Here is a 25,853-nt window from a genome sequence, read left to right on the forward strand (position 1 = left end):
GCTGGATTGTCCGCTCGGTCTGCCGTACATACATGGCGGCGCAAGATGGCGACCTCTCTAAAGCAAGGCCCTTGCTATATATATATATATATATATATATATATAAAAGCATAATTATAAGGCTATGAAAACCAAACGAATTTTATTTTATAGCATTATACACTTGTATAAACATATTAATGGGTAGAATATTCAGATTCAGATTCAGATTGACAATAAACCATGCCAAATATTACACACTGGCCCTTTAAGACATGGCGCAGTAAAAAGCTAGTGTTAGGTGGTAGATTTACTTTTTCATACTGATTATGAATATATATGATATTCAAGTGTTTTTGAGTGCTTGTCCTCGAAGTCTTGAAGTGATAAAGTGTTATTTTGTAACTCTCAGAAAAAGGATGCTTTTAACATGTCTACCACGCGTATCAAGTGCTTCACGCTGTTCATGCTAATGAAGTCATCAGCGCTCATTGCAGCTTCTAAAGACGTCTCCATTCTGCAGTCTAATTAATTATGGTAGATAAATACTGGTGTGTATATACTACAGTACATTGTCCATGCGAGTACCGACTCTGGAATGAAGTAAATGTAGTCATTGCTTGTTCAATTTTATAGGACCAAATAGACAGTTGAAGCAAAATGAATCGGGGGAATGCAGTGTGAAACAGAATCTCTCCTAAAATGACTGTTGAATTGGCATTGAGCAAGAAACTTACGTTTGTAATACTAACACTGAGCATGCACGTTCAGAAAATACCCCTGAGTAAAAAAAGTCTACTGCACATTGTCTGTAACTGAAGTGAGTGACATTAAGTTTCCACTTTAAGTGTGGGGATACAAATGTTGTTGATATAGCCTAGCATTGCCAAATTAATTATTTATAATGTCAGTCAAGAAGCTGCCACTGAAAGCATTATTACAGACTTCCATCTTCCATCCTCTGTGCTAAATCTTCCAACCACAGATTGTTGTTTAACCCAAACTATCTCTGAGCAGTGTAGCTTGCATGCTTGAGTGTAATCAAGTTGCCCAACCCAATGCCACTGACAGTTGATGGGGTCATTTATTACAGATCTTTGGAAAGAAAGATCTTTGCAGTGCCCTGCTGCCCGCTCACATTCACGCGTTGTGACTGCATGTGTTCAAGGCGACACACGGCCACAGCGCTCAGTCGCTTACCTGAATCATTGCTTATTCATTAATCAGCTCAGGTGTCACTGATTTACACAAGTGCTGCTTGCCTCACCCGGGTATTTCAAGGGTAGCTCAAATGACTTAGCAGTGATTACAGGTCTGCCGCATTAATGGGAGAGGTGGTTCTATGCCTTTATGATGAGTGATTCATATTTGACTCCAATAAGCAATGAAGAACAGGAAGGAGAATACATACTTTAAAGAATTAACATGGAGTTTTATCATAAATAAGTTGCCACATCACTGTTATGTGGTAGAATCCTCAGAATCAAGACTGTGACTGTGTGATGCCAATAGAATATATTTTATAAGTTGCTCTGTTGAGACAAAATGCAAAGCTGACTGTCCCTTCTTGAATGTGTGTTTATTATAAATACTGCTCTCACAGGAAATTAATGTCTTTCTATGAGTGGATCATTATAGTTTGACTTTACTAACATGTTGGTGCATATAACAGGGGTGTAAATATAGACAGTGCAGGCAGGGCTGTGGCACTGGGGCCCATGGAGTGAGGGGGCCCTCCAGCTATATGGAGGGAAAACAGGCCCTTGCGAGTAATTCAGATTGCTACCTTAGAAACATGCCTGTGTTCAAAGAATAACTCCATCGTGCCATTTGCAATATTGTGCCTTGGAAAAGACAAACCCATCTCCATCATGTTTTTCTTTTCTTTGTAAAATAACCAATAGCAATCTATAGTAAAATATGTTATAAAAGAAATGCCTACCCTCCATTAACTACAAATAAACTATAAAAAACTATGCAATTAAATGAATAAAAACCTTATTTCTGTTGGTATTTTTGTCATACATATGCAATGATGTTTCTATCTATGTGGTGTTTTCCAATATCAAGTCTTTATTTGATCATGTGATGATAAGATTATACAGTAGCTAGTTCAGGCTCATAACTAGTAACCAGTGTGCCTTAGGGCCGTGACAGTAGTGTGCACTGGGGCCCTTTATAACTACCCTATGCCACTGGCCTATAAGTGTGTTCATATGGTCTACATTGACAGCAGATGCTGTAGACTCAAACTGCAATAAGTAGTTATTTAGTCAGTTGACAGAAAATTAATTGACTGTTTTTTTTAATCATCTTTTGTGATTTGTAATTTAATTTAATTTGTAAAGCAAACATGGCAAATATTTGATGGTTGTAGCTTCTGGAAAATGATAAATGACTGCTTTTCCTTGTCTTAACATTATGACATAATGTCTTTGTGTTTAGACTGTTGGCCACACAAATCAAGGCATGTGATTAGATCTGAACAATTAATCAAAAATATTGGCCAAGTCCAATATCCAACTCGCAGGAGCTCCATTTTTTTTTGTAAAGGTAAAATGTGTCATAACAACACTTCATTATAAATTAAGTGCTGTGGTGCTACAGAGATGCCCCAGCCTACAAATCATATTCCATATGTAAGCGAACATGCTTGTTTGGTACAGACATCATCTTTTTTTCCAGTGCAAATTAAAATGTAAATATTACAATTTCCACTAAAATTGCAACTCATATTGCACTAATAATGATAATAATAATAGTAATAAACTTTATTTATAAAGTGATTTTCAAAACAAAGTTACAACATGCTTCACATGGTTGATCCCGGATGTTAAACAATGCACGATTCAAGCAAATAAAAGACAATTTTAAGAAATACAAAGAACAATAAAAATAAAATAAAGAAGCAGATAAGCAAATTTGGCAACTAATTGCCCTGTAGGTATCACAAATCAAACAATTAGAGTAAAATAAAATAAAAGACTACAATTACCGATGACAGCATAAGATAATAACAATTAAATAATCAACTGAGACATATATAAAATAAATTAATAAAAGGCTTGTTTAAACAGATAGGTAAAAGATGTCACTGATTCAGTGATCCTCAGCAGACACAGTATCTGTCAAAAACTATCACAATATTATTTATTGTAAATCATGCAGCCCTGCATATGATGACATTGCAAATCATAATTAGTTGCAGCCCTACTGTAGACTCTGTTCTACTACTGCAGACTGTCGTCCACCTCTTGTGTCTTACCAGAGCTTAAAATTAGATATTATCTAGAATTGTCATTTCATGCACAGACCGAATATTTGAATATTTGACAAGATATGATAGGAAATGTTAGCGTTTACATGATCCCTGACAGTGCTTACTTGAATCTTCTCCCATTGTAATTTGATCCAGAAACTTCATCTTGTTTATTTTACAAACTGGAAAGCTTTGTTTGATGAAATCATAAACTGAAGTCCTGCCAAAATCTATTTCTGTTTGCAAGTAGTTTGATAACAGCGATTTTATGGGAACGTTGTATTAATATAACAGGAACTAATATTAACCACAATGTAGCACTATAATAACATTGTTATCAATTTGTAATGTTGATATACTGTACCCTGTTAAGTGTTTTTAAATCCCAGAGGAAACTGGTTTGATTCGGTGGGAATAAAACTGACCAGGCAGCTGTCATTGCCAGTGCCTCAGCATGCTCAGTCTCAGCATTGTCTTGCATTGCCGCTCAACTTAAAGAGGCTCCTAGGATGATTCAGCGAAGCTGTTTTGTAACAGTAACAATGTTGGCTGCGAAGAATCTCAAGAAATTGGCAGCTAGTTTGTTAATTTTTTCTCAAAGTGCAGGCAGAGCGTTTGAAGCCTGCCAGTGTTCTGAAACTGTCTCATCATGGACGCCTTATCAGATGCTGTGCTGCGCTGATGCAGTTCACTCTCTCCTCTGTGAGTCTGAACTGTGACATGACAATTTTGCTTGATCATTTCCCAGTCGAGGTGTGATCGGAATGTGAATGAGATCATTTTCAGCGATTGCAGTGTTGACCTGATTTGAATAATGTGCTTTAAAGTCTGACCTGATTGAACAATTAGGTGTTCTCCACTGTGCCTCACAGCTGTTAGGTTGCACAATTCATCAGTAAATGGGTAAACAGGTCCTCGGTTGTGGAAGCTCAGTTTGAATGAGATTGCATTTCTGATTGTTTTAGTGTGCTTACGCTGTAACAGTCTAAAAGTGCTTTGCAGGCTGGCCTCATTATAAGATGTAGTAGTATGCATGGTTCCTTGCTGTGTGCCACAACTGTTAATGAGACTGAATGGCAATCAGAGGCTCACTGACTTTCTATCATAATATGACAGCAGATGAATTAGGGCTGGGTGATATGGCAAAAAATATTATTACTATAATTTTCCCTGTATTAATCGATATCAGTATGTATCACGATATATAATTTGATGCTGTGAGTTTGAAAAGTACCCTGATAATGTCTGACACCTGACAAAACCAAATGTTTTCCAGCTTCCCACGGCAGTCATCGTAAAGTTGGGGCAGAGCAGTTTGAGAAAAATATTTCCTGCCGGGGAGCTTGTACCTGCAGTCTCGCACTTTAATTAATTTCTTTAACCCGTCTTTCTCCATGGTTCTCATGGACATCATGTATTGGCTAGAAAGTATGACACTGCTGCGCATCCCCAACACTGCAGATTGACTGACAGCTGACTGTTAACTTCTGCTGCACGACACGCTGTTTGGATCTATCTAGGTCTATCCATATAGAGTAAAAATGACTTTAGTTTATCATCGTCATCGACATACATTTTATTGCAATCCATTTCTGAGATCGTTTTATCACCCAGCCCTAAAATGAATTCAGCTATCTGGCAGGCTTTTCAATTTCCTTTTTAAAGCTATGTTTTTAAAAAGTTGTTATTGTATTGAGATTTTACAGAAAAAACACTTAAGATACAATTATGTAAGTAAGTGAGAGATTATTACTCTATTGAGTCACTGAGCCCCGTCACTGTTTGCTCCTAGAAAAAGGTAGGCATAGTTCTTTTTTTGTAGCCACAGAGAATTTGGTATGAAAGAAGATATCCCTCCTCTGTTGCCATCTCTGTAGGCAGAGACCTTCTGTATCTAGTAGTCCCAGTGGTCTAGGTAATCCTCAGGGGGTGGGCAAATCAGCCATGCTTTAAGGTGTTTTTTGCTACTGAAATGGTTAGAAGTGGCTTTACATGTTTGCAGAGTAATGTGAGAGGAGACCAGCTGAGTATTGTTCCTTTACCCTGTGGCATCCCATCTGAAGTAGGCCACACTGATTGGGAGGTGATGTGCTCACCATGAAATGAGAAGTAGTGCTGTTTAATGAAAACATCATTGTGCTCGGCTTGCTGATTGACATGTCTCTTGAGGTCCTATTATTTTTTTCTTAAATTCATACCAGCCATATAAATGTTGCAGTAGAGAGTTACGTGGTCATGGTTAAAGCTGGCTTATGGGACAAATAGTCAGTAGGCTTACTTTCATTCAGCTGATATCTACAGGCCAGAGATCACTGATGATTTTCACAGGCTTAAAAAATAATCAGCAGATTATTGGCAACAAATAATCCTTTCCAGGGGTTATGGAATAATTACTGTGTGTTGTCTTGTGTTCTCTCCAGTATTTAAATCAAATATACAAATTAATTTTTTTGTGAAAACGTTGCATGAGAACTAAGAGGAGCTGACCCGTTTGTATCTGGGTGTATGTTATATAATTCCATCGATTGACCAGCATGCCCTAGGCTTGCCGTGATAGTTGGTGTTGCTGGTGTTACACCATGTTAGGACATACAACGATTGCATCACTAGCCCACTGTCAACACCATTGCTTTTCGATTCAAATCAATGTGCTACTTAGTTGGACAATTATTAATGGAAAGTTTCTGCTCCGTACAGCAGCAGCAGAGTAGCAGGAGTCAAATTTCACTTGTGACGAGAGTAAGGAGAACAGACCGACACGTAGTGCTGGGTAATATGAAGATATTATATCGTTATTGAGATATGAGACTACATATTGTCTTACATTTTGGATATCGTATCGTGATATGGCATAAATGTTGTTTTTTCCCTTGTTTTAAAGGCTGAATTACAGTAAAGTGATGTAAATTTATCAACGTAACACACTTTATTTGTTTCAATGCTTGCCTTAACCCACTTAGTCGTTACATCCACATTATTGATGATTATTAAAGAATCTCATTGTGTTAATATTTTCGGGGAAAAAAAGTCATCCCTCCAACTCTTTTGCATCAGAGAGTGTTTTGTCACAAATATTATGTTCGATTTTGTCACCCACTCTTCTCTTTTTGAGGAGGTTTACAAATATCGAGATATATATCAGGTATTGAGATATAGCCTCAGAATATTGTGATATGATTTCCAGGACATATCGCCCAGTCATACCGACAAGACGGATTTGGTGTCAAAGTGAAAAGCAAAAGCACCTGTTTGGGAATATTTTTGATTTAAACCCAGTGCTGATCGGGAGCCTGATTACGTCAATGAGGGTAAATGAGGTGGTTAAATCTCAAAGAAGTTGGAGGATTGTAGTCTGTTGCCTGCAGATCTTTCTTCTAACAGCTCCTCTTTGTTCCATTAAGCTCTGCAATATTTCTAACTGATCCGCTGTCAAAAAATGCTGAAAACTACCGTTGTTTTGTTGAGAAGTTTTTGATGAGTTATAGCAGCAGTGCTAACCTCACTAACAAACACATGCATTTCCTGTGACTGCTTCATAATATAAGCCAACTTGTATTTTGTGAAATGCTTTTAGGAAATGTTGGATTTGCATCAGCAGTAACTACAGATATTGAGCATCATCAACAAATATATTTTTTCTTGCAAAATGTCAAGTGTCATCAGTTTAATAGCCCGTGAAAAAATGTCCTCACCGTAGCATCCTTAGCGTGCCCTCATAGTAATATGAAACACTTGGCTTTATGCTCCTTTAGGTGTAGTCCATAGTCTGCAACTTAATAAAGCATCAACACTGTGTAAAGGTACTTATTAATATTACTGAATTCACAAATGAATTTATTGTAGCTGTGGTTAATGGCTCAATCAATATTTGAGAACATGAGAGTCTCTCTCCCTGAGCCTAGAGCCAAAAACCTAAGAGCTGATGATGTAAATCCTGGAACAGCTCCAGAGAGAACAATTGGGAGGAAAATGGTGGCGAACAATGAACTCAGAACACCTAAGGCGATTGTTGCGTTGTTAATGGTATATTTTCCTTTTTCAGAGCTGAAATGCTGCCGTAGAAAAGCTCATTGGAGTTCAGATTTCGAGGAAACATTTTATATTGTCTAGGCTGTCAGTGGAGTCTTTGGCTACCAGCTTTGGGAAAATGTTCATACAGAGAAATGGGACATTTCTGAACCATATGGACAACATGTCAGCTGCTTATGTAATTTAGTTGTTTGTTTTTGTCACTTGTGCGTATCCAACCCCCAGTGTTACGCAATAGACTGTGTGATCCTAAGAGATCAGAAAATTCAGTGACTGAAGGCTGCTTTTCTTTTGATGCAGCTCTGTGACAAAGACCCATTTGTCTGTTACATGACATGAACCAAACTTCGCAAATGTACAAACACATGGTCTGAATTCTGACCAGAAAGTTTTATTTTTACAAATACAGAAATTTAAAGGTAAGAAATAAAACTATAGAAAACCTGATAACAAACCAAATCAGTACAAAGTCAAGAACTCATTGAAGTTGATCCTCAATTTAGGTCCCTTTTTTGGTGTCAGCTTACATTGAACTTAAGTAACGGACAACTTTAAGTTACAGCCACAATGCTCCAAAGATAGATGTGTTACTTTCATTTATATTTATTCAGGAAGTGGTAGAGCTTTAAAAGTTAGGTCCCAGGGTAGTCACCTCCTTCACACTTCATTTGACCAACGACTGATATCATATGGTACAGAACAGAGGCAGCTGGGCCTTTACTAGGTTTAAACTCCCGTGGGATTTGACTAGCTGCGCAGCTAGAGAACAAAAAGTCTCTGTATGCTAATTTAAATCAAACAACAAGCTCTTTGCTGGAATATTTGTTTAGCTTTATTGAATGTTGAACACACACAGCGTGTAATGTGTACAGTTTACGGTCTTATTATTTATAAGGTCCCATTGTTCTTTGGTCTTGATTGAAATAAATATTTCATGTATTTTCATATGTACATTAAATGAATCTAGAGAGGTGTCACTGCATTTTGAAAAAGATAATCCATCTACAAAGGGTGGTGTAAAGGTAGATTTATGGTGCTCTACCAAGACTACCATTTTGCAGGATTTTTGGTGCTTGTAGAAATTAGTGTTGTTCCCATGGTTGCAGTGTGTGCCAAATGACTGTCATCATTTTTGAAAAGTTTTATTGCCTTGTTTGGTATCAGCACAACATTTTCATCAGAGCTGGCTTTCAAAACATTTATTTCCTCTTCCTTACTGTCACCAGTTGAGTTTCCTTGTGACTCATTTTGTTCTAGTTTTTGTTGTTCCTCCAAAGCTCTTCCTGTCACCGTGATACACTCCCATCTCTCTTTCACACACATTATATTGATTCTTTTTAATCTCAGTCTCCTCTGCCTGTTGAACATGAGGTGGTGTGAACACAGCCTCTTTATTTGATGATGCAACTCAGGAAGGGGTTGGTAGTGCTTGGTCTGATGCAACAGACTGTTATCATGAACAAATGACCGTGCATAGAGATATGACTCGTCAAGATTCAAGACTCATCCCTAATACCTCCAGTCTAACCCACAGAGTACATGTGATGTAAGCATGATATGCTCAATGTGCTGCAGTCACATTGTAATGTGTTGGATTGTTTTATAATCAAGATGGAATGATTCTGCATCTACTACCTTTTGATTTTCATTAGCTTATATGAAGATCCTGAATCATGCATGATCCTCTGTTAAGCAATTACTTTTTCAAACAAAATAAAAGGAAATGTATTTATTCTGCTATACCAAAAACTTACCCCAAATCTGTGGTGTGTAATTTTAAGAATTTGAGATCACAAACTGTGACACATTGTAGTTATAATTTAACTTTATTTTGCCCTGTCATATTATGACTAAATGGAGAGACAATAGACCCTTTTAGGGCTGACGGCACTCGCGGTCCCTGAGAGTGAGTGACCTGACATGGTGTGTTCGTGAATTCAGTCTGACACTCAGCACCGAAACAAGATCCCTGTTTGTAGAAGAAACAGAGCGTGATATTTCTACATTAATTAACGGACAGTTAAGTTAATCACACATTTCACTCCGCTTGGCAGTTGGCTGCTCCAACTCCCAAGACACAGTGCAGTGAATATACGTGTGGAGAGTTGTTTTACCTCCAGCTAAGCCCCGCCCACCAAAAAATGTCATACTGTTTACTAATAGTAAAAAGGTCTTTTAGCGAGAAGTACAGACTTGCATTGTAGGCGACCAAGACTCATGAACTTGAGTGTCAGTACTTGCATCTACTGGTGCTTGTCCATGTATTGAACTCTTCCCCCCAGTGCTCATGTGATGGTTGTCGCTGATAATGCCGTTGCAGCCCACAGTGGCTTCGTCCTTGGCCCAAGCTACTCCCTTCCAACAAGTCTGAATTGAACACATGGCGTCCTTGAAGGGTTGGTCCATTGGATTATGACATTGTCCATTGCTGATGGCTGTCAGGCATTGACCACTGAGCTTGAGGTCGTGATTTAAAAGCCCCTGTCTCCCCAGTCTACGTCAGAACCGGGGCAGGGGTTTGCAGTGGTGCTAAAGGCGTTCATGCATGCTTAAAAAGTAACCATTCTGGTTTTTAGACTCACTGGTAATGTTATTTAAATAACAAAGGTATTGGCAGGCAGGTCAAAAAGTGACAGAGCAGCATTTTCTGAGTCAGGTTATTAACACTCAGGCCTACAGAAACATTGCATGCAGTAGTCCACCTTATCATCTTCCTCTTTCTCTGTCTGCCTTAGACATCGCCCAACCCTACCTCCTTAGTGGAGGTAATAAAAAAACTAACTATGGAAAATGTGAAATCATGATATAATTATCCACCTCATAATCAAATATGCTGCTTTTTTGCTCATACTACAGAAAGTTTTAAAGGATTACTGTATAAGAACCTCTTCAGGCTAACTGATTTTTTAGCAGTAACCAGCTTTGTAAGTCCTTTTGTTATTTACTTGTAGGCTGGACTATAAGTCCTAAATAAAGGTACATATCCCACTGTTGGAGCTGTGGGATATGTATGAGCTTCTTAGGTAACCACGCTGCTGCCTCAGCTTGCTTGGTAGGTAGTGGAGGAGACTTAAATGCAGTCTTGGGTCTAATCCAGAGTTAGAAAATGATTCAGCATCTGACTCTTGAGATCAGGACGGAGTGTTTATTTTGCGCCACAGGACATGATAAGTCTGACTGAGTGTTTCCGGTTCCATAAAGAATGTGTGCAGGATGTCAAAATTTAACTCAGGATTTTATAACCTATATAGGCCTAAATAATGGATCATTAAATTGGGTATTCATAAACACCAATTGTGTTTGTACAATTGAAACAATACAGATGTATTTTAGACTGACAACAGGGCCACATTTGTACCAGTCTGGTTGCTTTATAACATTTGATGAAATTTTTCTTATTGAATAAGTTGAGGTTATTGTGTATTGAAGCAAATGCTGTTCTGGAGCTGAAAGTTTATTTGTGCTGCAATGTGATTCACATTGCTTGTTGTTGGGGTTGTAGGTAGAACAGTGGAGCAGAGAGTAATGGGTCCCCCGTCATACCCTCAGTTGTTCAGACAGTTCATAACTGCTCACTGAGCCAGAAAAAAATGTGGGATTCAGTCCATTGGGGGATTCAGATTCCTATGGGAACTGTGAGCAGTTGGATGTATTCTGTCTTGCTTATTTGCTTGCTGTTTCATTGTCTGTCTCTGACTCACCCTCTGTCTCCTACACTCACTCAAACACCAAGCCTACATTGCAACAGTATGTAAAGGCATAAAAGTAATATCCCCTGTCAGGGTGAGCTGATGGGATTAGCCTCGTTGATATCTCCTTATTATGAAACACCATGATATCCTTTTCTAGGTTGTGCTAACTTGTCTCCAAAATGTACCAGGGTTTTATCTTCTTGGAACGTAACTAAAAAGGAAAATAAACTCAGTGACAGATAACGAGCACTGTTGAGCCACAGTTATGCAAGAATTTCTCTCAACAGTGAAACTTTAACCTTGATTCCCCTAATATTACATTAGGACTGCCCTCAACCACAGACTTTCCTGGTTGACCAGAAGTTGTTAGTTCAAGCCTTTAGTCATTTTGTGTCACAGCAATTGTGTGTGCATACTGATGGAAGAAAAACAGTGGACATCAGAGAGAAACAGTTGACATACTCGGAGTAAAAATGTCTTCATGTGCTGTTGGATGTCAGAACAGGAGTACAGAATAAGATAACCTTCATTTTTTTTAGTAAACCGTCACAGAGGACGCTGTAGTAGAAAATAAAGTTTTGTCTCCAGTTAATTATGATCTCAGTATTCAGGATATAATCGCTGCTGGATACTCTTCAGAAGAGTGTGTGTGGCTTACGTTAAAGAGGATGACTGACATGGTGAAAGATAATTCATCATCATAAGGAATTGTAAAAACTCACATTTTTCAGCATGGATTTGGCATATTGTCCTTGGTTAAAACTTGTGGAGACGTCCCCATATAATATGATTTAATGTGGAAGTAACAGACAACTTTTTAACTAGCTAGCTAATGCTGTCTGCGTCACCACTACTGTCCCTTTCTGCCACCAGTTCTGCCCGCCCACAAAATACGTCATCATTGTTTACAACACAAAAAGGGTCTATAGATCAGGCGGTATCTATATTTCATACCTTCCCGATGTTTCACTGGGCTTTACGGTATATGACGGTATTTGTGTAAAAGAAATAAAAAAAAGATGAAAGCTGAGCTAATGGCAATAAAAGTCATTGTCTCATGTATTTCAATGTCTAGCCTTTAATGCTGTGTTGCTTCTTAGACAAGTCTTGCTGGGTTTAAATACTTATGGCCCACATAATAATGAATAGATGGGAAATAAGCCCCCTTCTTGGAGGACACTTGCTGCTGCGATGGATACAGACACATCAGTGGGCTGAATAAAGATGATGTGTTGAATAAAATCATATAGGTAAGAAATTGCTTCTGTAGTTGGAAGAAGTCATTTCAAATCAAAGTTATATGTGGCAATACTTCCAAAAAGGGGCACTAATCCTCTAAGGTTATCCCCACCACTCACAGTCCCCATCTTTCTCAGCTCAGCTGCCTGCTCCACCAGTAGAGACTGACCTCTGGTGGTGCATGCTGTGCACTGCAATACATTAAGAACAAAGTAAGAAAATATAGACAGAGAGTCTCTGCAGAAAAATATACCACCTCACACTTCTAGTGGGGCGTAAGTAATGACTGAGAGGGATTACCTCTGTATGAGTCTATACTAGGCTTGGGCGGTATCAAGATATTACAGTATACCAGGGTATTTAGAAATCCAGAAGGTATGACTTTTAATACCGTCAAAAATAAAGATGCTCCTCTTACTATTAAACTGATATGGAGACCACCGGTACCACCACAGTGCATTGGTGAGGTCAGGGCTTTACAAAAAGGTAGAAACCAAGTTCCAGACTGTAAGCAGCACACATCCAAAAGACACAGAGCTGAAAAAACCCAAATATAGTGAGGTGAAACGCCAAATGAGATTCAATCTGTGGTTGGCTTTTACTTTCACATTCGCTAGTGAACATGTTTACAAACAGAACCAACAATCTCACATAGTATATCTTTAAATATATATTTTTGAGGGCATCAGGGCATCATCAGAAAATGGTTTGAGTTCCACGCTGAGGAAGAATGAAATGAGTAACGGTGTTATCACTGTGCTACATTACAGGAAATACAGAACTGTAACTTCAGCCTTTAAAACATAATTTTTTACAAATGCACGCATGAAGCGAGCTGGTTGTTAATGACTATGTGAACGAAAAAGGTGGTAATGATTCTATGTGTTTCAGAACAATCAGCCAGGACACTGAACATTTTTATCCCAACACAGCATAACATCACACAGCTTATGAACTTATGACACCAACACAGCAACTTTTTTAAAATGTCAGTAAATATAAATTATATCAACAAATGAATAAATAAATATACTGCAAACTGAAATACTGGCCAAGATGAGAAATATCAATGAAAAAATAAACAGGCGTACAGAGAAGTAGCCTCAACACATTTCATTTCTCATAAGAGGCCATCTGAACTATTAGCCTATAGCCTACATGTTTATTATATTAGGCTAAGCTACTAACTGACTCACTGTCACTGTTTTTTCCTCTGATCTCAGTCTTCTCATAATATGAGAAAGAAAACTTGTGTTCCTTGAACAAACCTGTGTTTGTCTAAGTCGTCAAGAAGAAGTCAGACAGTCAGTCCTGTTTTTGCGACGACACAGCATCATTTTAGGAAAGATAAAGGTCTTAATCAAAACTGTACTTCTGACATTAGTTGGTCTTTTTGAGTGCTCCCATTTTAAAGCTTGTTTTGGTGCTGTGCTTTGGCCTGGCTATCAAAAAACATCTTTATCATAGCTCACTTTGAAGATTGTTGGACCTCAAAAAACTGAGATTAAAATATGCTAGATGATAAGTGATATTTATGTCCAGAGGACTATGTACCCTTCAGAGCAAATCTGATTGAACTATAAAAAGACAATCTGATGATAGCGAGCATTTAAAGTACCATTTAAGGGCGAATAAAGTGCAAAAGAAAACACCCTCGGCCATCTGACTTCCACCAGAGACAGAAAAGGGACTGTTGCGTAAGAAACATGTCCCCTCAGGAAATAATAACAAATGCTAAGACAGAGATGGGTGTGTGCAGTATTGTTTTTAGTTTTGGTAAAGGAAGCAGAGGGAAATCCTGAGGAGAATGTATGGCATGGCAGCCCTGGTAATGAATACAGCAGGAAGCAGACACATACTATCAGTAAGATGTGACTGTAAGGTCACATTCTTGCCCAGATCATAAAGATTATCTGCAGTCATGCATTTAGATTTTAAGCTCTCCTTTTATATAAAGAACTCTCCTTAAGCATCAGACTGTGTGAAAGAATGTGACTTTCATGTTTACTTCTGTCTACACTGTCTACATTTTTGTCTTGCAGTGAACACAGTGAAGGGATTTATAATGGTTGATTGATTTTGAAAAAATCCTTACATAATATTATTTTGGCTCTCTGCAATTTCAGAATTGGCCATTGGATCTGTTTGATGTTTTGTAGTTAACTTGTTTGTGTTTGAGATGTTTTTCATGTTGGGGAAGTCTTCCTTTGTACATCATCCATTTAGTTTTACTATTCTGTGTCATCTAAGATAATGTCTTAATCGTGCAAACAAAAAACACTCTGACTGAGACTGTGCTATGGGCTGCAGTCTGAGTCAGTGGCCATTGCATTTGCTAACAGCAACTGCTGAGATATGTAGCGGCTAATGGGCATGTAGCTACTTACATGTTTCAGATGATATGTCATGTTTGTAGTTGTTCGTCATTCACCTTCTCAAAATGATCCCACACTTTGGATTTCCTGCCCGACATGTTATTAACTAGATTTCCTGCCCGACATGTTATTAACTAGCCTGTGGAATAACCGCAGGTACCAGGCCTGGAAATTAGGGGCCGTACACATTCCACGTCTTTAACTGACTGGTAAACGTGAGGTCAGGCGCTGGGCACTGCACTTGTGCCTTTTTTTGTGCCAGCTTTCATGAGTGTGGCAGCAGGTCTGTCTGGGGTTGCTAAGCAACCTTAACAAGCATCATATAGCCTATTTACCTGAAATCCTGAGTGCAGAGCTGATCTTCTTCCAGGCGCTGTTTATAATTGTGTAGACCTATCGTCCATGGGACAGATGTAAAGCTCTGGGTAGCCCTGCACTAACATGATCAACTTTTCCGTATTTATCAGACTAAGTATTTACAGAAGAAGGGAAAGATATCTGTCGGCTGTGATTGGTTTGTATTGTTATTCCTGTCTGACTGCTGAGCGTGACCACTTCCTGTGTCTGTCCTTTCAAATTAAATTCCCACATGGTCAAGTCATATAGGTTTTGATTTATTTTGACAAGGTGCAGCTCCCAATAGAGTTTCACATTGTTTTTTATTTTTTGTTTTGTTTTTCTGCGACAGATGAAATCTTGCCAACTTATGAATTATCTGGTTGACTAACGTTTGGCAGCCCTTCATGTAACTTATCATTCCTATTATTTAATCACATTTTGTGACTTTGCCCGTCTCTCCTTGACAAAGTTTACGAGTACTGGTTCTTTCAGTATGTGAGGTTTGCACATCTCAGTTTGATTGCATAATAGGTCGTCTGGTAAACCGCCAGACCGCTGGGATACGTTGCCTTTTCGCAGCGGTAAGAAAAAATCCATACTGTCACAGCCCTAGTTTTCACTGGAGTGCAGCATTAGGAATTCTTATCTTGGCAGCATCATATAGTTGAGAAAATGATGCATTGCTTTTGTATAAAGTGGTACCATTAAGCTGCCACATGATGATTAACAAGGGTTTGGGTTTGGCTGCTGCTAAATTTGTGAAATGAGTTTGACTAATCCAAAATATAAAATTATGTGCTTGTGCTGAAGGAACCTGCTGCAGTGGAAAGAGCAAGATTCATTTGAAATGTCAGAAATGTGGCTGCTGTAGACGACTGGATTTGTGTGGGCGATACTCTCCTGAGGGAGAATTCCTGTTGTATCTCCATAATATACAGTGACAGGTACCTTAAGTCGCCCAAAAAGTTGCTGCTGTGATTCTGCTCAGCAAATATTCAGAGGGAACAAAGAGGGACCAGGAAGGAAAGACATAACACACAAACAATATCTCAGAGCAGACAGAATGTTGTGTTGTTTTCTGTTGTATTGTTATGTAAGGTTGAGATTTACTTTGTCTTTTTATTTGAAACTTGAAGAGATCTTCTACCTGTGTAAAGGTATAAGTATCACTGAAATACTCTATTACAAATAAAATCCCTGCATTTTAAGTCTCACTTAAGTAAGTAAAATGAATATTTCATTTCAGTAAGTACTTTGGGATATTATTACTGTCTCATTAACCCTTTGAAACCTGGAGTGGAACCACTTTTTTTGTGCTGCTTTCAGACACCCTTTTCAAGTATTTAAACCTTTGAGCCCTGAGCAATGTTGTGCGGTTTCTTTCGAAAACCTGAGAGAAAAAGTAGTGACCAACTTTGTAAGAAAAAAAATTAATTGATTTAGAAAATTCTAAAAAAAAAAAAAAAGACATTATACAACAGTTAGTTCCGGCCCTGCAATCTGATTGGTCGAGAGACAGTAAAACCGTGACGATATTGGAGTACAACATCACGGTTATTTCACTGTGTATGTATCACTCCGCCTCACAGCTGATTGCAATCAACAATCAAATCAAAACTGACGGTTAGTGTCAGTTAGGTCAGCAGTTGCGTTGTAGGCTAATTAATTCATCCACTGTCAAACAGCCAAAAATATGGATTTATTTCCTAAAATAAGTTTTGAATTGAACTATGAATGGTCATCAGAGGAAGATGAGGGAGAGGAGAAGCTGAATCCATCTGAGCACACATCCAGGTTTGTCAGTGTTTCATCAGCGGAGCTCAATGACTTGGAGAAAAGCAACATACTGTCAGATCAGAAGGCCTCGTGCCTATGACCGAATCACAGCCGTGACGATATAGGAGTATAACATCACTCCCTCTCGTGTGATATTGCTTAAATAAAATCTAGGGAAAAAATACATTTATAATTACTATCATTTCATATTTAAAATTATGGTACAGGATTATTATAATTTCTAAGCACTTTTTCTAGGACAATTCCTTTTTTTGTTTATTTTGAACTCTTTAAAACAAATTTTAATTTTCTCTTTTACTTTTCTTCCTTTTTTTTTTTTTGTTCAAATTTTTCGGGTCATCTCTGTTATTGCTCATTGCCTTCTTCCAGTGTTTTTGAAAGAAATCAAGCCTATTTTCCTCAGGTTTTAAAGGTTTAACATGTAAATGTTCTCAGAGTACAGCTAAAATATCCAACTGTACATACTGTTGGGTAGTTAAATTTATACAATGCATAATTCATAAACTGAACATTGTTTTTAAACATAAAATCTTGATCTGAAAAGTAACTACAGCTGTTGAATGAATGGAGTAAAAAGTGCAATATTTTGCCCTGAAATGTTGTGGAGTAGAAGCATAAAATGTTGTAAATGCTTTTCAAGAACAGCAGTAGCCTTGATTGATTTGTTGAGAACAGGCCTTCGGTCCTCAAACTGTTTACTTTTCAGGGAGCAAGAAAACCATGCTTCTACAAAGCTGAACAGATATACATTGTATTCCTTTATGTTGAAATATAAAAACAATATTTTCAAGGTTTTTATCGTTTGCAGTATTGATCTTATAAATCATATGACTTTGTTTACCATGCTGTATCTACTGAAAGGTTTTATTTATGCACTGTGTTCTGTTTCTCTGCAGGATGGCTCAAGACAGCGTAAAGAAAGAAAGAAGACTGTATCATTCAGCAGCATGCCCACTGAGAAGAAAATTAGCAGTGCAAGCGACTGCATCAGTGCAATGGTGGATGGCTCTGAGCTGAAGAAAGTGCGATCCAATTCCCGTGTCTACCACCGCTACTTTCTCCTTGATGCCGACATGCAGTCTTTGAGATGGGAGCCCTCAAAGAAGGAATCAGAAAAGGCTAAGATTGATGTAAAATCCATCAAGGAGGTGCGGACGGGGAAAAACACAGACACTTTTAGAACTAATGGAACCTATGATCAGATATCAGAGGACTGTGCCTTCTCAATCATTTTTGGGGAGAACTATGAGTCTCTGGATTTGGTGGCAAACACTGCAGATGTAGCCAACATTTGGATCACAGGGCTGAGGTACCTGATCTCCTACGGGAAACATACTTTGAATATGATAGAGAGCAGTCAGAACAACATGCGCTCATCTTGGCTAGGCGAACTTTTTGATGAGGCAGACGTTAACAACAGCAAACAAATAACAATATGTGCTGCTGTGCAGCTAATCAAGAAGTTGAACCCTGGACTTAAAAATGTGAAAATAGAATTGAAGTTCAAGGAGCTTCACAAAGCGAAGGACAAAGCAGGTTCTGATGTGACGAGAGATGAGTTCATTGAGGTCTTTCATGATCTTTGCACCAGACCAGAAATTTATTTTCTCTTTGTTCAGTTCTCCAGCAACAAAGAATTTCTGGATACCAAGGACTTAATGATATTTTTGGAGGCAGAGCAGGGCATGGCACAAGTCAGTGAAGACACCAGCTTAGAAGTCATTCAGAAATATGAACCGTCTAAAGAGGGCCAGCTCAAGGGTTGGCTTTCCCTTGACGGGTTCACTAACTATCTTATGTCTCCAGAGTGCCATATATTTGACCCTGAACAAAAAACAGTATGTCAGGACATGAACCAGCCCTTGTCCCACTATTACATCAACTCATCCCACAACACATATCTGATAGAAGATCAGTTCAGAGGTCCGTCTGATGTGACAGGGTATATCCGTGCCCTCAAGATGGGCTGCCGCAGTGTAGAGCTAGATGTATGGGACGGGCCTGATAATGAACCTGTTATTTACACTGGTCACACGATGACATCACAGATAGTTTTCCGCAGCGTCATCGACGTCATCAACAAGTATGCATTTGTTGCATCTGAGTTTCCACTGCTACTGTGTTTAGAAAACCATTGCTCCTTAAAGCAGCAGAGAGTCATGTTTCAGCACCTAAAGAAGATCCTCGGAGACAAGATCCACCTCGATCCTCCAAAACCTGAGGACTGCTACCTCCCCTCCCCCTTAGAACTGAAGGGGAAGATCCTGCTGAAGGGTAAGAAACTGAGCACAAACTGCACTGCTTCAGAAGGTGAGGTGACAGACGAGGATGAGGGGGCAGAGATGTCTCAGAGGATGAGCATAGAGTCTGCTGAACAACAGACTATCGCACCCAAGAAATTCCAGCTGTCGAAGGACCTCTCGGATCTGGTGACCTTGTGTAAGTCTGTGGAGTTCAAAGACTTCCCAACATCTTTCCAGACCCAGAAACAATGGGAGCTTTGCTCTTTCAATGAGGTCTTTGCCAGTCGCTGTGCCAGTGACTTCCCAGGTGACTTTGTAAACTACAACAAGAAGTACCTTGCACGAGTTTACCCGAGCCCCATGCGGATCGACTCCAGCAACATGAATCCACAAGATTTTTGGAAGTGTGGGTGCCAGATTGTAGCAATGAACTACCAGACTCCTGGCCTGATGATGGATCTAAACATAGGCTGGTTCCGTCAGAACGGGAACTGCGGCTATGTGCTGCGTCCAGCGATCATGAGAGAGCAGGTTTCATATTTTAGTGCCAACACTAAAGATTCAGTGCCTGGTGTTTCTCCGCAGCTCTTACACATCAAGATCATCAGCGGACAAAACTTCCCTAAACCCAAAGGCTCAGGTGCCAAAGGAGACGTGGTAGACCCCTATGTGTATGTGGAAATACACGGCATTCCTGCTGACTGCGCTGAGCAAAGGACTAAAACAGTCAACCAGAACGGGGACGACCCTCTATTTGACGAGAGCTTTGAGTTTCAGATAAATCTCCCCGAGCTTGCAATGGTGCGCTTTGTGGTGCTAGACGACGACTATATTGGTGATGAATTTATCGGCCAGTATACGATCCCCTTTGAGTGTCTCCAGCCAGGTTTCCGCCACGTGCCGCTACAGTCTCTGACAGGCGAGGTTTTGCCACATACCTTGCTGTTTGTTCATGTGGCCATAACCAATCGAAGAGGAGGCGGCAAACCTCACAAAAGGGGACTGTCTGTACGGAAGGGCAAGAAGAGTAGAGAGTATGCCAGCATGAGGGTGCTATTGATCAAGGCTGTGGATGATGTCTTCAAAACAGCCATACTACCACTAAGGGAGGGAACAGACCTCAGAGAAAACATGCAGGTAAGATATTTAAATCAAACTCCATTTAAAGATTATTCTGTTACCAGTATCCTCTGTTGTGTGCGCTACTGAGCCAACAATTTCATCACGACTTTTTCTTCCATCTTCCAGCATGGAATGTTTTTCTGTGGAACGGTTGACTGAAGAAAATGTAACCCCAAGTCAAGTATAGATTATAACCAGATTTACTACAAAGAATCTCGAGTATCTAAAAAAGGCTCCCACTCTGGAAAGAGAAACAAAAAACCACCAGGCTTGACTGAATTAGATTTGATCTAATCCTTATGTGTTGCACAACAGTCAAAACAAATGTGGGAAGACGAGTTGAAAAACATTGTGATGAGATCCCTTCCTGTTTGAATAATAGGGTTTTTTTAGTGTTAAAATCACTGCAGCTCCAACAGATGATTAACATGGCCCACGTTTTAACCAAAGCTTTTTTTAATGGCTCCAAATCCAGTGTCATCCCAAACTTATTGTCTGCTCTGATATTTAGTAAGCTTTGCCACCACAGAGATCATGAAAACTGTGTAATTTTATCTCCCTCGTGTCCACATTTATATCATATTTGTGGTCCTCAGCAGTCACTTGAAGTCTCTGTAAAGAAATTATATGAGAAATGCTGTACTGGAGTGTCACAACACTCTGTGGTTGGTCCCATGTTGTGTTCCTTCAGGCATTGTATTAGGATTTATTTTGGTAGCCCTGTTTATATTGCAGTCATTGTGTGATAACAAGCCACTGGCCTTGAGACTATAACACATCTTGGCTGTCCTGTCACAGTTTGTCCCTCCGGTTGTTTATGTAGGGGTTTAAATTTGGGCTAGCACAGGAAGGTTAGGATTTGTGTGTGTACATATGTGTGTGTGTGTGTGTGTGTGTTTCATTTCCGTGTGATACTGGTGTCAGCCAAAAGGATTGAGTGTTTATAAGTGGTTAACAAGTGCCAAAATGAAAGTTCTCACAGGTAATGAGTGAGCAGTTACGTCCTCTGTGGGGGGTGGTTAAATACATTTAATGCAGATCAATGGCAGATTCTAGCAACTTAAAATATTAATTCCCTTCTTTTCAGTCTTAATTGATGGTTATATCATTTTGCGTGTCATGCCAGTATAAACCAGTGTAACTGCAAGCCAGTCCAGCTTTAATTTGTCTCCTCTCTCTTTGCAGAATGCCATTGTGTCCTTTAAAGAGCTGTGCGGCCTTTCAGCAGTGGCTAACCTGAAGCAGTGCATCTTGGCCCTTTCCCCTCGACTGACCGGACCCGACAGCAACCCCCTGCTGGTGTTCAACCTCAGTGACCAGTACCCTAACTTGGAGCCCCAAGGCCTGCTACCAGAGGTCCTCAAGAAAGTCATCACCACCTACGAAATGGTAGGTAGTCGTCAGAAAGAGTTTTCAGTGTATTTGCACAGTTATAAAACCTGGAAGCAAAAGTGATACAAGCAGATGTATCAGATGCATTTCCATAATTAAAAACACAAGAGGAAGAGACAAAAATCTGTGAGGATAAAATATAAAAGGGGAATTTCACATTCAGTGATACAAACCTCAGTGAATTCAGAAGACAGAAACATATCAGCTGACATGATTTAATCTGCTGTTTTGAGGTAAATATGCTTTTTCTTTCTTGTCCATCCAGGTAGTTCTTGTGCATGCAGCAGTGCACAGAGAAAAAACTTTACATCTCAACATATGAACTGTAGTTAAAGGTGGATTTCTGTCTTTGTATCTGTCTGTCTATCTATTTATCTATGCATCCATCAAAGAGCAAAAAAAAAAAATGTGCCCACCAAACAAGCTTTGACTCAATAATAATAATAAATCAATACCGTAGCTTTATTGGATTTAATGGGGGCATACAGGGATGGTTAGGTAACGTGGCTGGAGCTCTGTTAAGTAATAAAATCAATGTTCGCACATTATGCAACATGCCACTGAGGCTATTCCCAGATGACGCCATTACCCTGAACACATCCTGTTCTCTTACATTGATTCTCAGCACATTTTTGCCTTATTTCCATTGCACAGTACAGCACAGCTCTACTCGGCTCAACTCCTTCTTTAGTTTTCCATTTGCAAAAGTTGTCGATAGTACCTGGTACTTTTTTTGGTACCATCTCGGATGAGGTTCAGAGCGAGGTGAGCTGACAATAAAAGGTGAAGTTAAAACACTGTAGACCTCTGATTGGTCTGAGAGAATCATCACCAGCACGACACTGAACATCCTGTACAAATCATTTTGAAATGACAGAGAAACATGGCAGTCTGCAAAACTGAGCTGTACACTACGCCTTACACTCTGTAACGTAGACGAAGAGCAGAAGTTTTACGCGATGTCACCATGGTGATCAGCTGAGAATCTGCCTACACTGAGGGCGTACTTTTAGAAGTAGGAAACAAAAAAGAGAGGAACACCTGCTACCAAAAATGAGTTGAGTCAAGCCAAACCATGCAGTGGAAATGAGGCATATGAGCAAGTTTCCATCATTATTTCAGGCACGAGGCAGAAATCCCCCGCAAAAATCAAATGGCAAAGCAACAAGTGAACTACTTTAAATAATTTTGCATTCAGTAATTGCAGTTTATTTTATCAGATTTATCTCCATCCTCCTGGCTGTAGCATTATAGCTCCAGAATATTTATTAAACCCTGTAAGATCAGCATCAGTGTCTGAGCCCAGCTGGTTTTGGTGTTGCACATTTAGTGTGGAAACACACTATAATGAGAAAACATCAGGGAGGGTGCACATGGTGTTGCTAACATCATATTCAGTATTCAGTTTGACACTTTTCTAATATACTCTCTGACAGATCGAGTAGCACTTAACACAAAGATGAGGGGTGTGCACACTTGGTGACACATGTGCAGAGTTGGTAGGAATTTCACATGTATGGCAGGATCTATACTTCTGTGTCGAATCAACGTAGGCTGTACTTCAGCGTTCACCTCCCCAGAAATGTAACTACCTGTGTGGTGACACAGACCTCCTGTCTGTTTATGTAAGCTGAAACCATTTCCCTCAGTGGAAACAAAGCTTTTATTTACTTTTATTTCACAGATAAGAAACAATAAATTGTGAAGACAATAAAGCCTCCACAAAATAGCATTTAAGTCCTGTGTGTGATTTATCCTGGCTTAATATGAGCAGAGGAAACCTCCGCTATTCACTAGGCTAATACATACAATGTAAAATGCCATAAGCTTGTGCTAATAACGTTAGCATGTTGTATTTGTTTGGAAAACGTCTTTAGTATAAGGCAGTTGTTTTGTCAGTGAACCTTGTGAGTTGTAATGGAGCCAAATTTTGTAACATTACCTTTGTTAAATGTTGCTGTTGTCCTTGGCTTCATATGAGGAGAGGAAATGTTCGCTAGCCACTAAGAGAATTTATACAATGTAAAATGCCATAGGCTTGTTATGGAAACAATTCGTAAAGAGACAATTAAGTGTTAGCTGCACCCAACAGTGTTATTTCCACGGCACATTTCATCCGTTGGGACTCAGAGATAACAATCTGAAAAGGAGGATGATGCTGAAGATGAGATGGATTAAGGTGACCTCTCTGCTGGATTCAGACTCAGGAGCGGAAGGCTAGTTAATTGGGCCTGATAGAAAGAGCGTCAGGAAAATTGAGTTGAAGGGAAGAAAGGAGAAAATGACGGGTGTTTGGGGACCAAAATCGAATAAATTAAGCACAAGGGCTTAAGTGGTGTACAGCTGCAGGCCTTGATCATCAGCAGAGTGCCAGAGGAGACGGTGCGCAGGACGGTGCACGGCTGAAAGGGAGCTGGCAAATATAGAGGCATAAATAAAAGGAGGAGAGCCAGATTTAAAGAGTTTTAAATAATGTATGGAACAGTACAATTAGAAATTCAGGCACTGTGTCAAAACCCAGCACTGGGAGTAACCAGGCGTTCGCTTAATTGGCAAAAATAGAATCTGGGTCTCAACCCCTGCCCATTTGTGTGCTGAGAAAAAGGTGGAGAGACTCAGCGTGATGCCAGCTTGTGGTCTTAGATAATATGCTCTGATTTCTGTTTTTGTTCACAACAGATGAACTTAGGGCACGGACTGTAAATAGAGATGAGCTGGGAATGCACAATCTCTCAAACACTGAACCAAGGGGAATACAAAGCCCATATGTTAGTCATTGTTATGTTTGACAGAAAGCCAATATTATTTCTTCTGTGGTATTTCAATATATTAAAACTATGTATATAAATATTCCATGTATTATTATTCATCTGCATATCTCCAGCTTTGTTCATTTTTAAGGTCTGTTTTGTTTAAAATGTCTCCCCTTTTATTTTGTATGAGTTTCACACCTACATAATAGCACTGCTAAAATCACCTTAAAAATAAATAGCATTTGTGTCTTTGTTAAATGTGGATGGTAATAATAATGATAGAGCTAAACATAGCACTTAGAAGAGGTGGTCTTTAGTGTGCAAATGGGGCCACAGTCCACCCACTTACCTTCGAATGTGCCTTTAAATACATTGGAGATGCTGCCGCTGCCACCAAGACGGTAATTTCTTCTCCCATCAGGGAAGTAATCACAGCGTGTGCGACAGCTCTAAGTGCCGCAACTGCAGCTGCGGAGTGACACAAAACAGCCACAATCACTTAGTCATGACTGCTAGCAGCGTGAACATGGTGATTCAGTACATGGGTGTTTGAGACTGTGTCTGTCCCCCCCATACAGCACACGGCATCAGGGGATGGCCTCTGTGTTACCATGCCAAAAAAAAAGGCTGTGTGTTTATATTTGTCTTTGGAAAATACCTCACTTTGTCATGCCCCCATTCATTTCCTCACAAGTTATACATCTAAATTGTGACAATGCAATGGACAAAGTAATCATATGGACTTACCACAAGGAAGTGTCAAAGCACAAAAACAAATTGCATCAGACCTCATGACTACCCAGTGGGAATAAAATCAGTATATGCTGATAAGAAGACAACAGCTCCACAAGTAATTTATTAGAAACAATCGTCAGTATGAAAGAGTTCCTAATTAACTGTTCTCTTACCACAGCGCTCTTATGTGATGAGTCTGGTGTTATTCTCTATCTTTCTTACTGTCAACAAGTCTAATGAAAAGATCAAAACTAATCATGTTTTCGCTCGACTCAATATTTTCTGACGTCTTGACCCAGTGGCCCTCAGCCCTCAGTGTATTGGTTCACACTAATGACCTACATCTTAAAAAATGGCTCACAAATATGCACAGTAATTTCACCTTTCAAAAAGGCCCAGTGTTGAGGATGAACACACATTTGGTGCTCTTGAGTATTTCCAGCAACAGGATAGTGAATGTGGGAGTGTCTCACAATAAACCACAGTTCCCACTATACCGATCCCAGAAAAGTAACACAATGCCCTGCTGTTAAAAACAGTACTGTACTGTATTATATTGGTACCGGTACTTTAGGAATGACTCTCACCAAAGCTTCTTTCCCACTGCACAAATCCCATTAAAGTCTGCTAATATCTGGCTGTTGAAAAGGTTCAGGGAGTCCGCAGGGTCTTAAAAAGTATAAAAGTTGATAAATCAAATGTCAGAAAATTAAGGCCATTAAAAAGTATTAAAAAGTCTTAATCGTGATTTTATGAAGTATTAAATTTTCTTGGCATTCAAGCTTTGACAAAAAGTATCCATGATATAATGATATAATTTATTTTCCTCCTCGCGACTATTACAAACAACGATGTGTAGGCACACTCGGACTGCCATCAGGGGGGTGCTGAGCGAAAAA

The 25,853-nt window shown here is 39.4% G+C and overlaps 1 protein-coding gene across 1 annotated transcript in view; it reads left to right on the top strand.

Annotated features, from left to right (window-relative positions):
- LOC126391164 (inactive phospholipase C-like protein 2) overlaps nt 1-25,853 on the top strand; it is a 54,138-nt gene that overhangs the window by 6,264 nt on the left and 22,021 nt on the right. Inside the window, exons 2-3 of the mRNA XM_050045703.1 lie at nt 17,606-20,089; nt 21,260-21,463. Coding sequence (XP_049901660.1) covers nt 17,606-20,089; nt 21,260-21,463 — 2,688 coding nt within the window. The remainder of the gene's footprint in view (nt 1-17,605; nt 20,090-21,259; nt 21,464-25,853) is intronic.

Source organism: Epinephelus moara, chromosome 6 (genome assembly GCF_006386435.1).
Source record: "Epinephelus moara isolate mb chromosome 6, YSFRI_EMoa_1.0, whole genome shotgun sequence".
Taxonomy (NCBI): Eukaryota; Metazoa; Chordata; class Actinopteri; order Perciformes; family Serranidae; genus Epinephelus; species Epinephelus moara.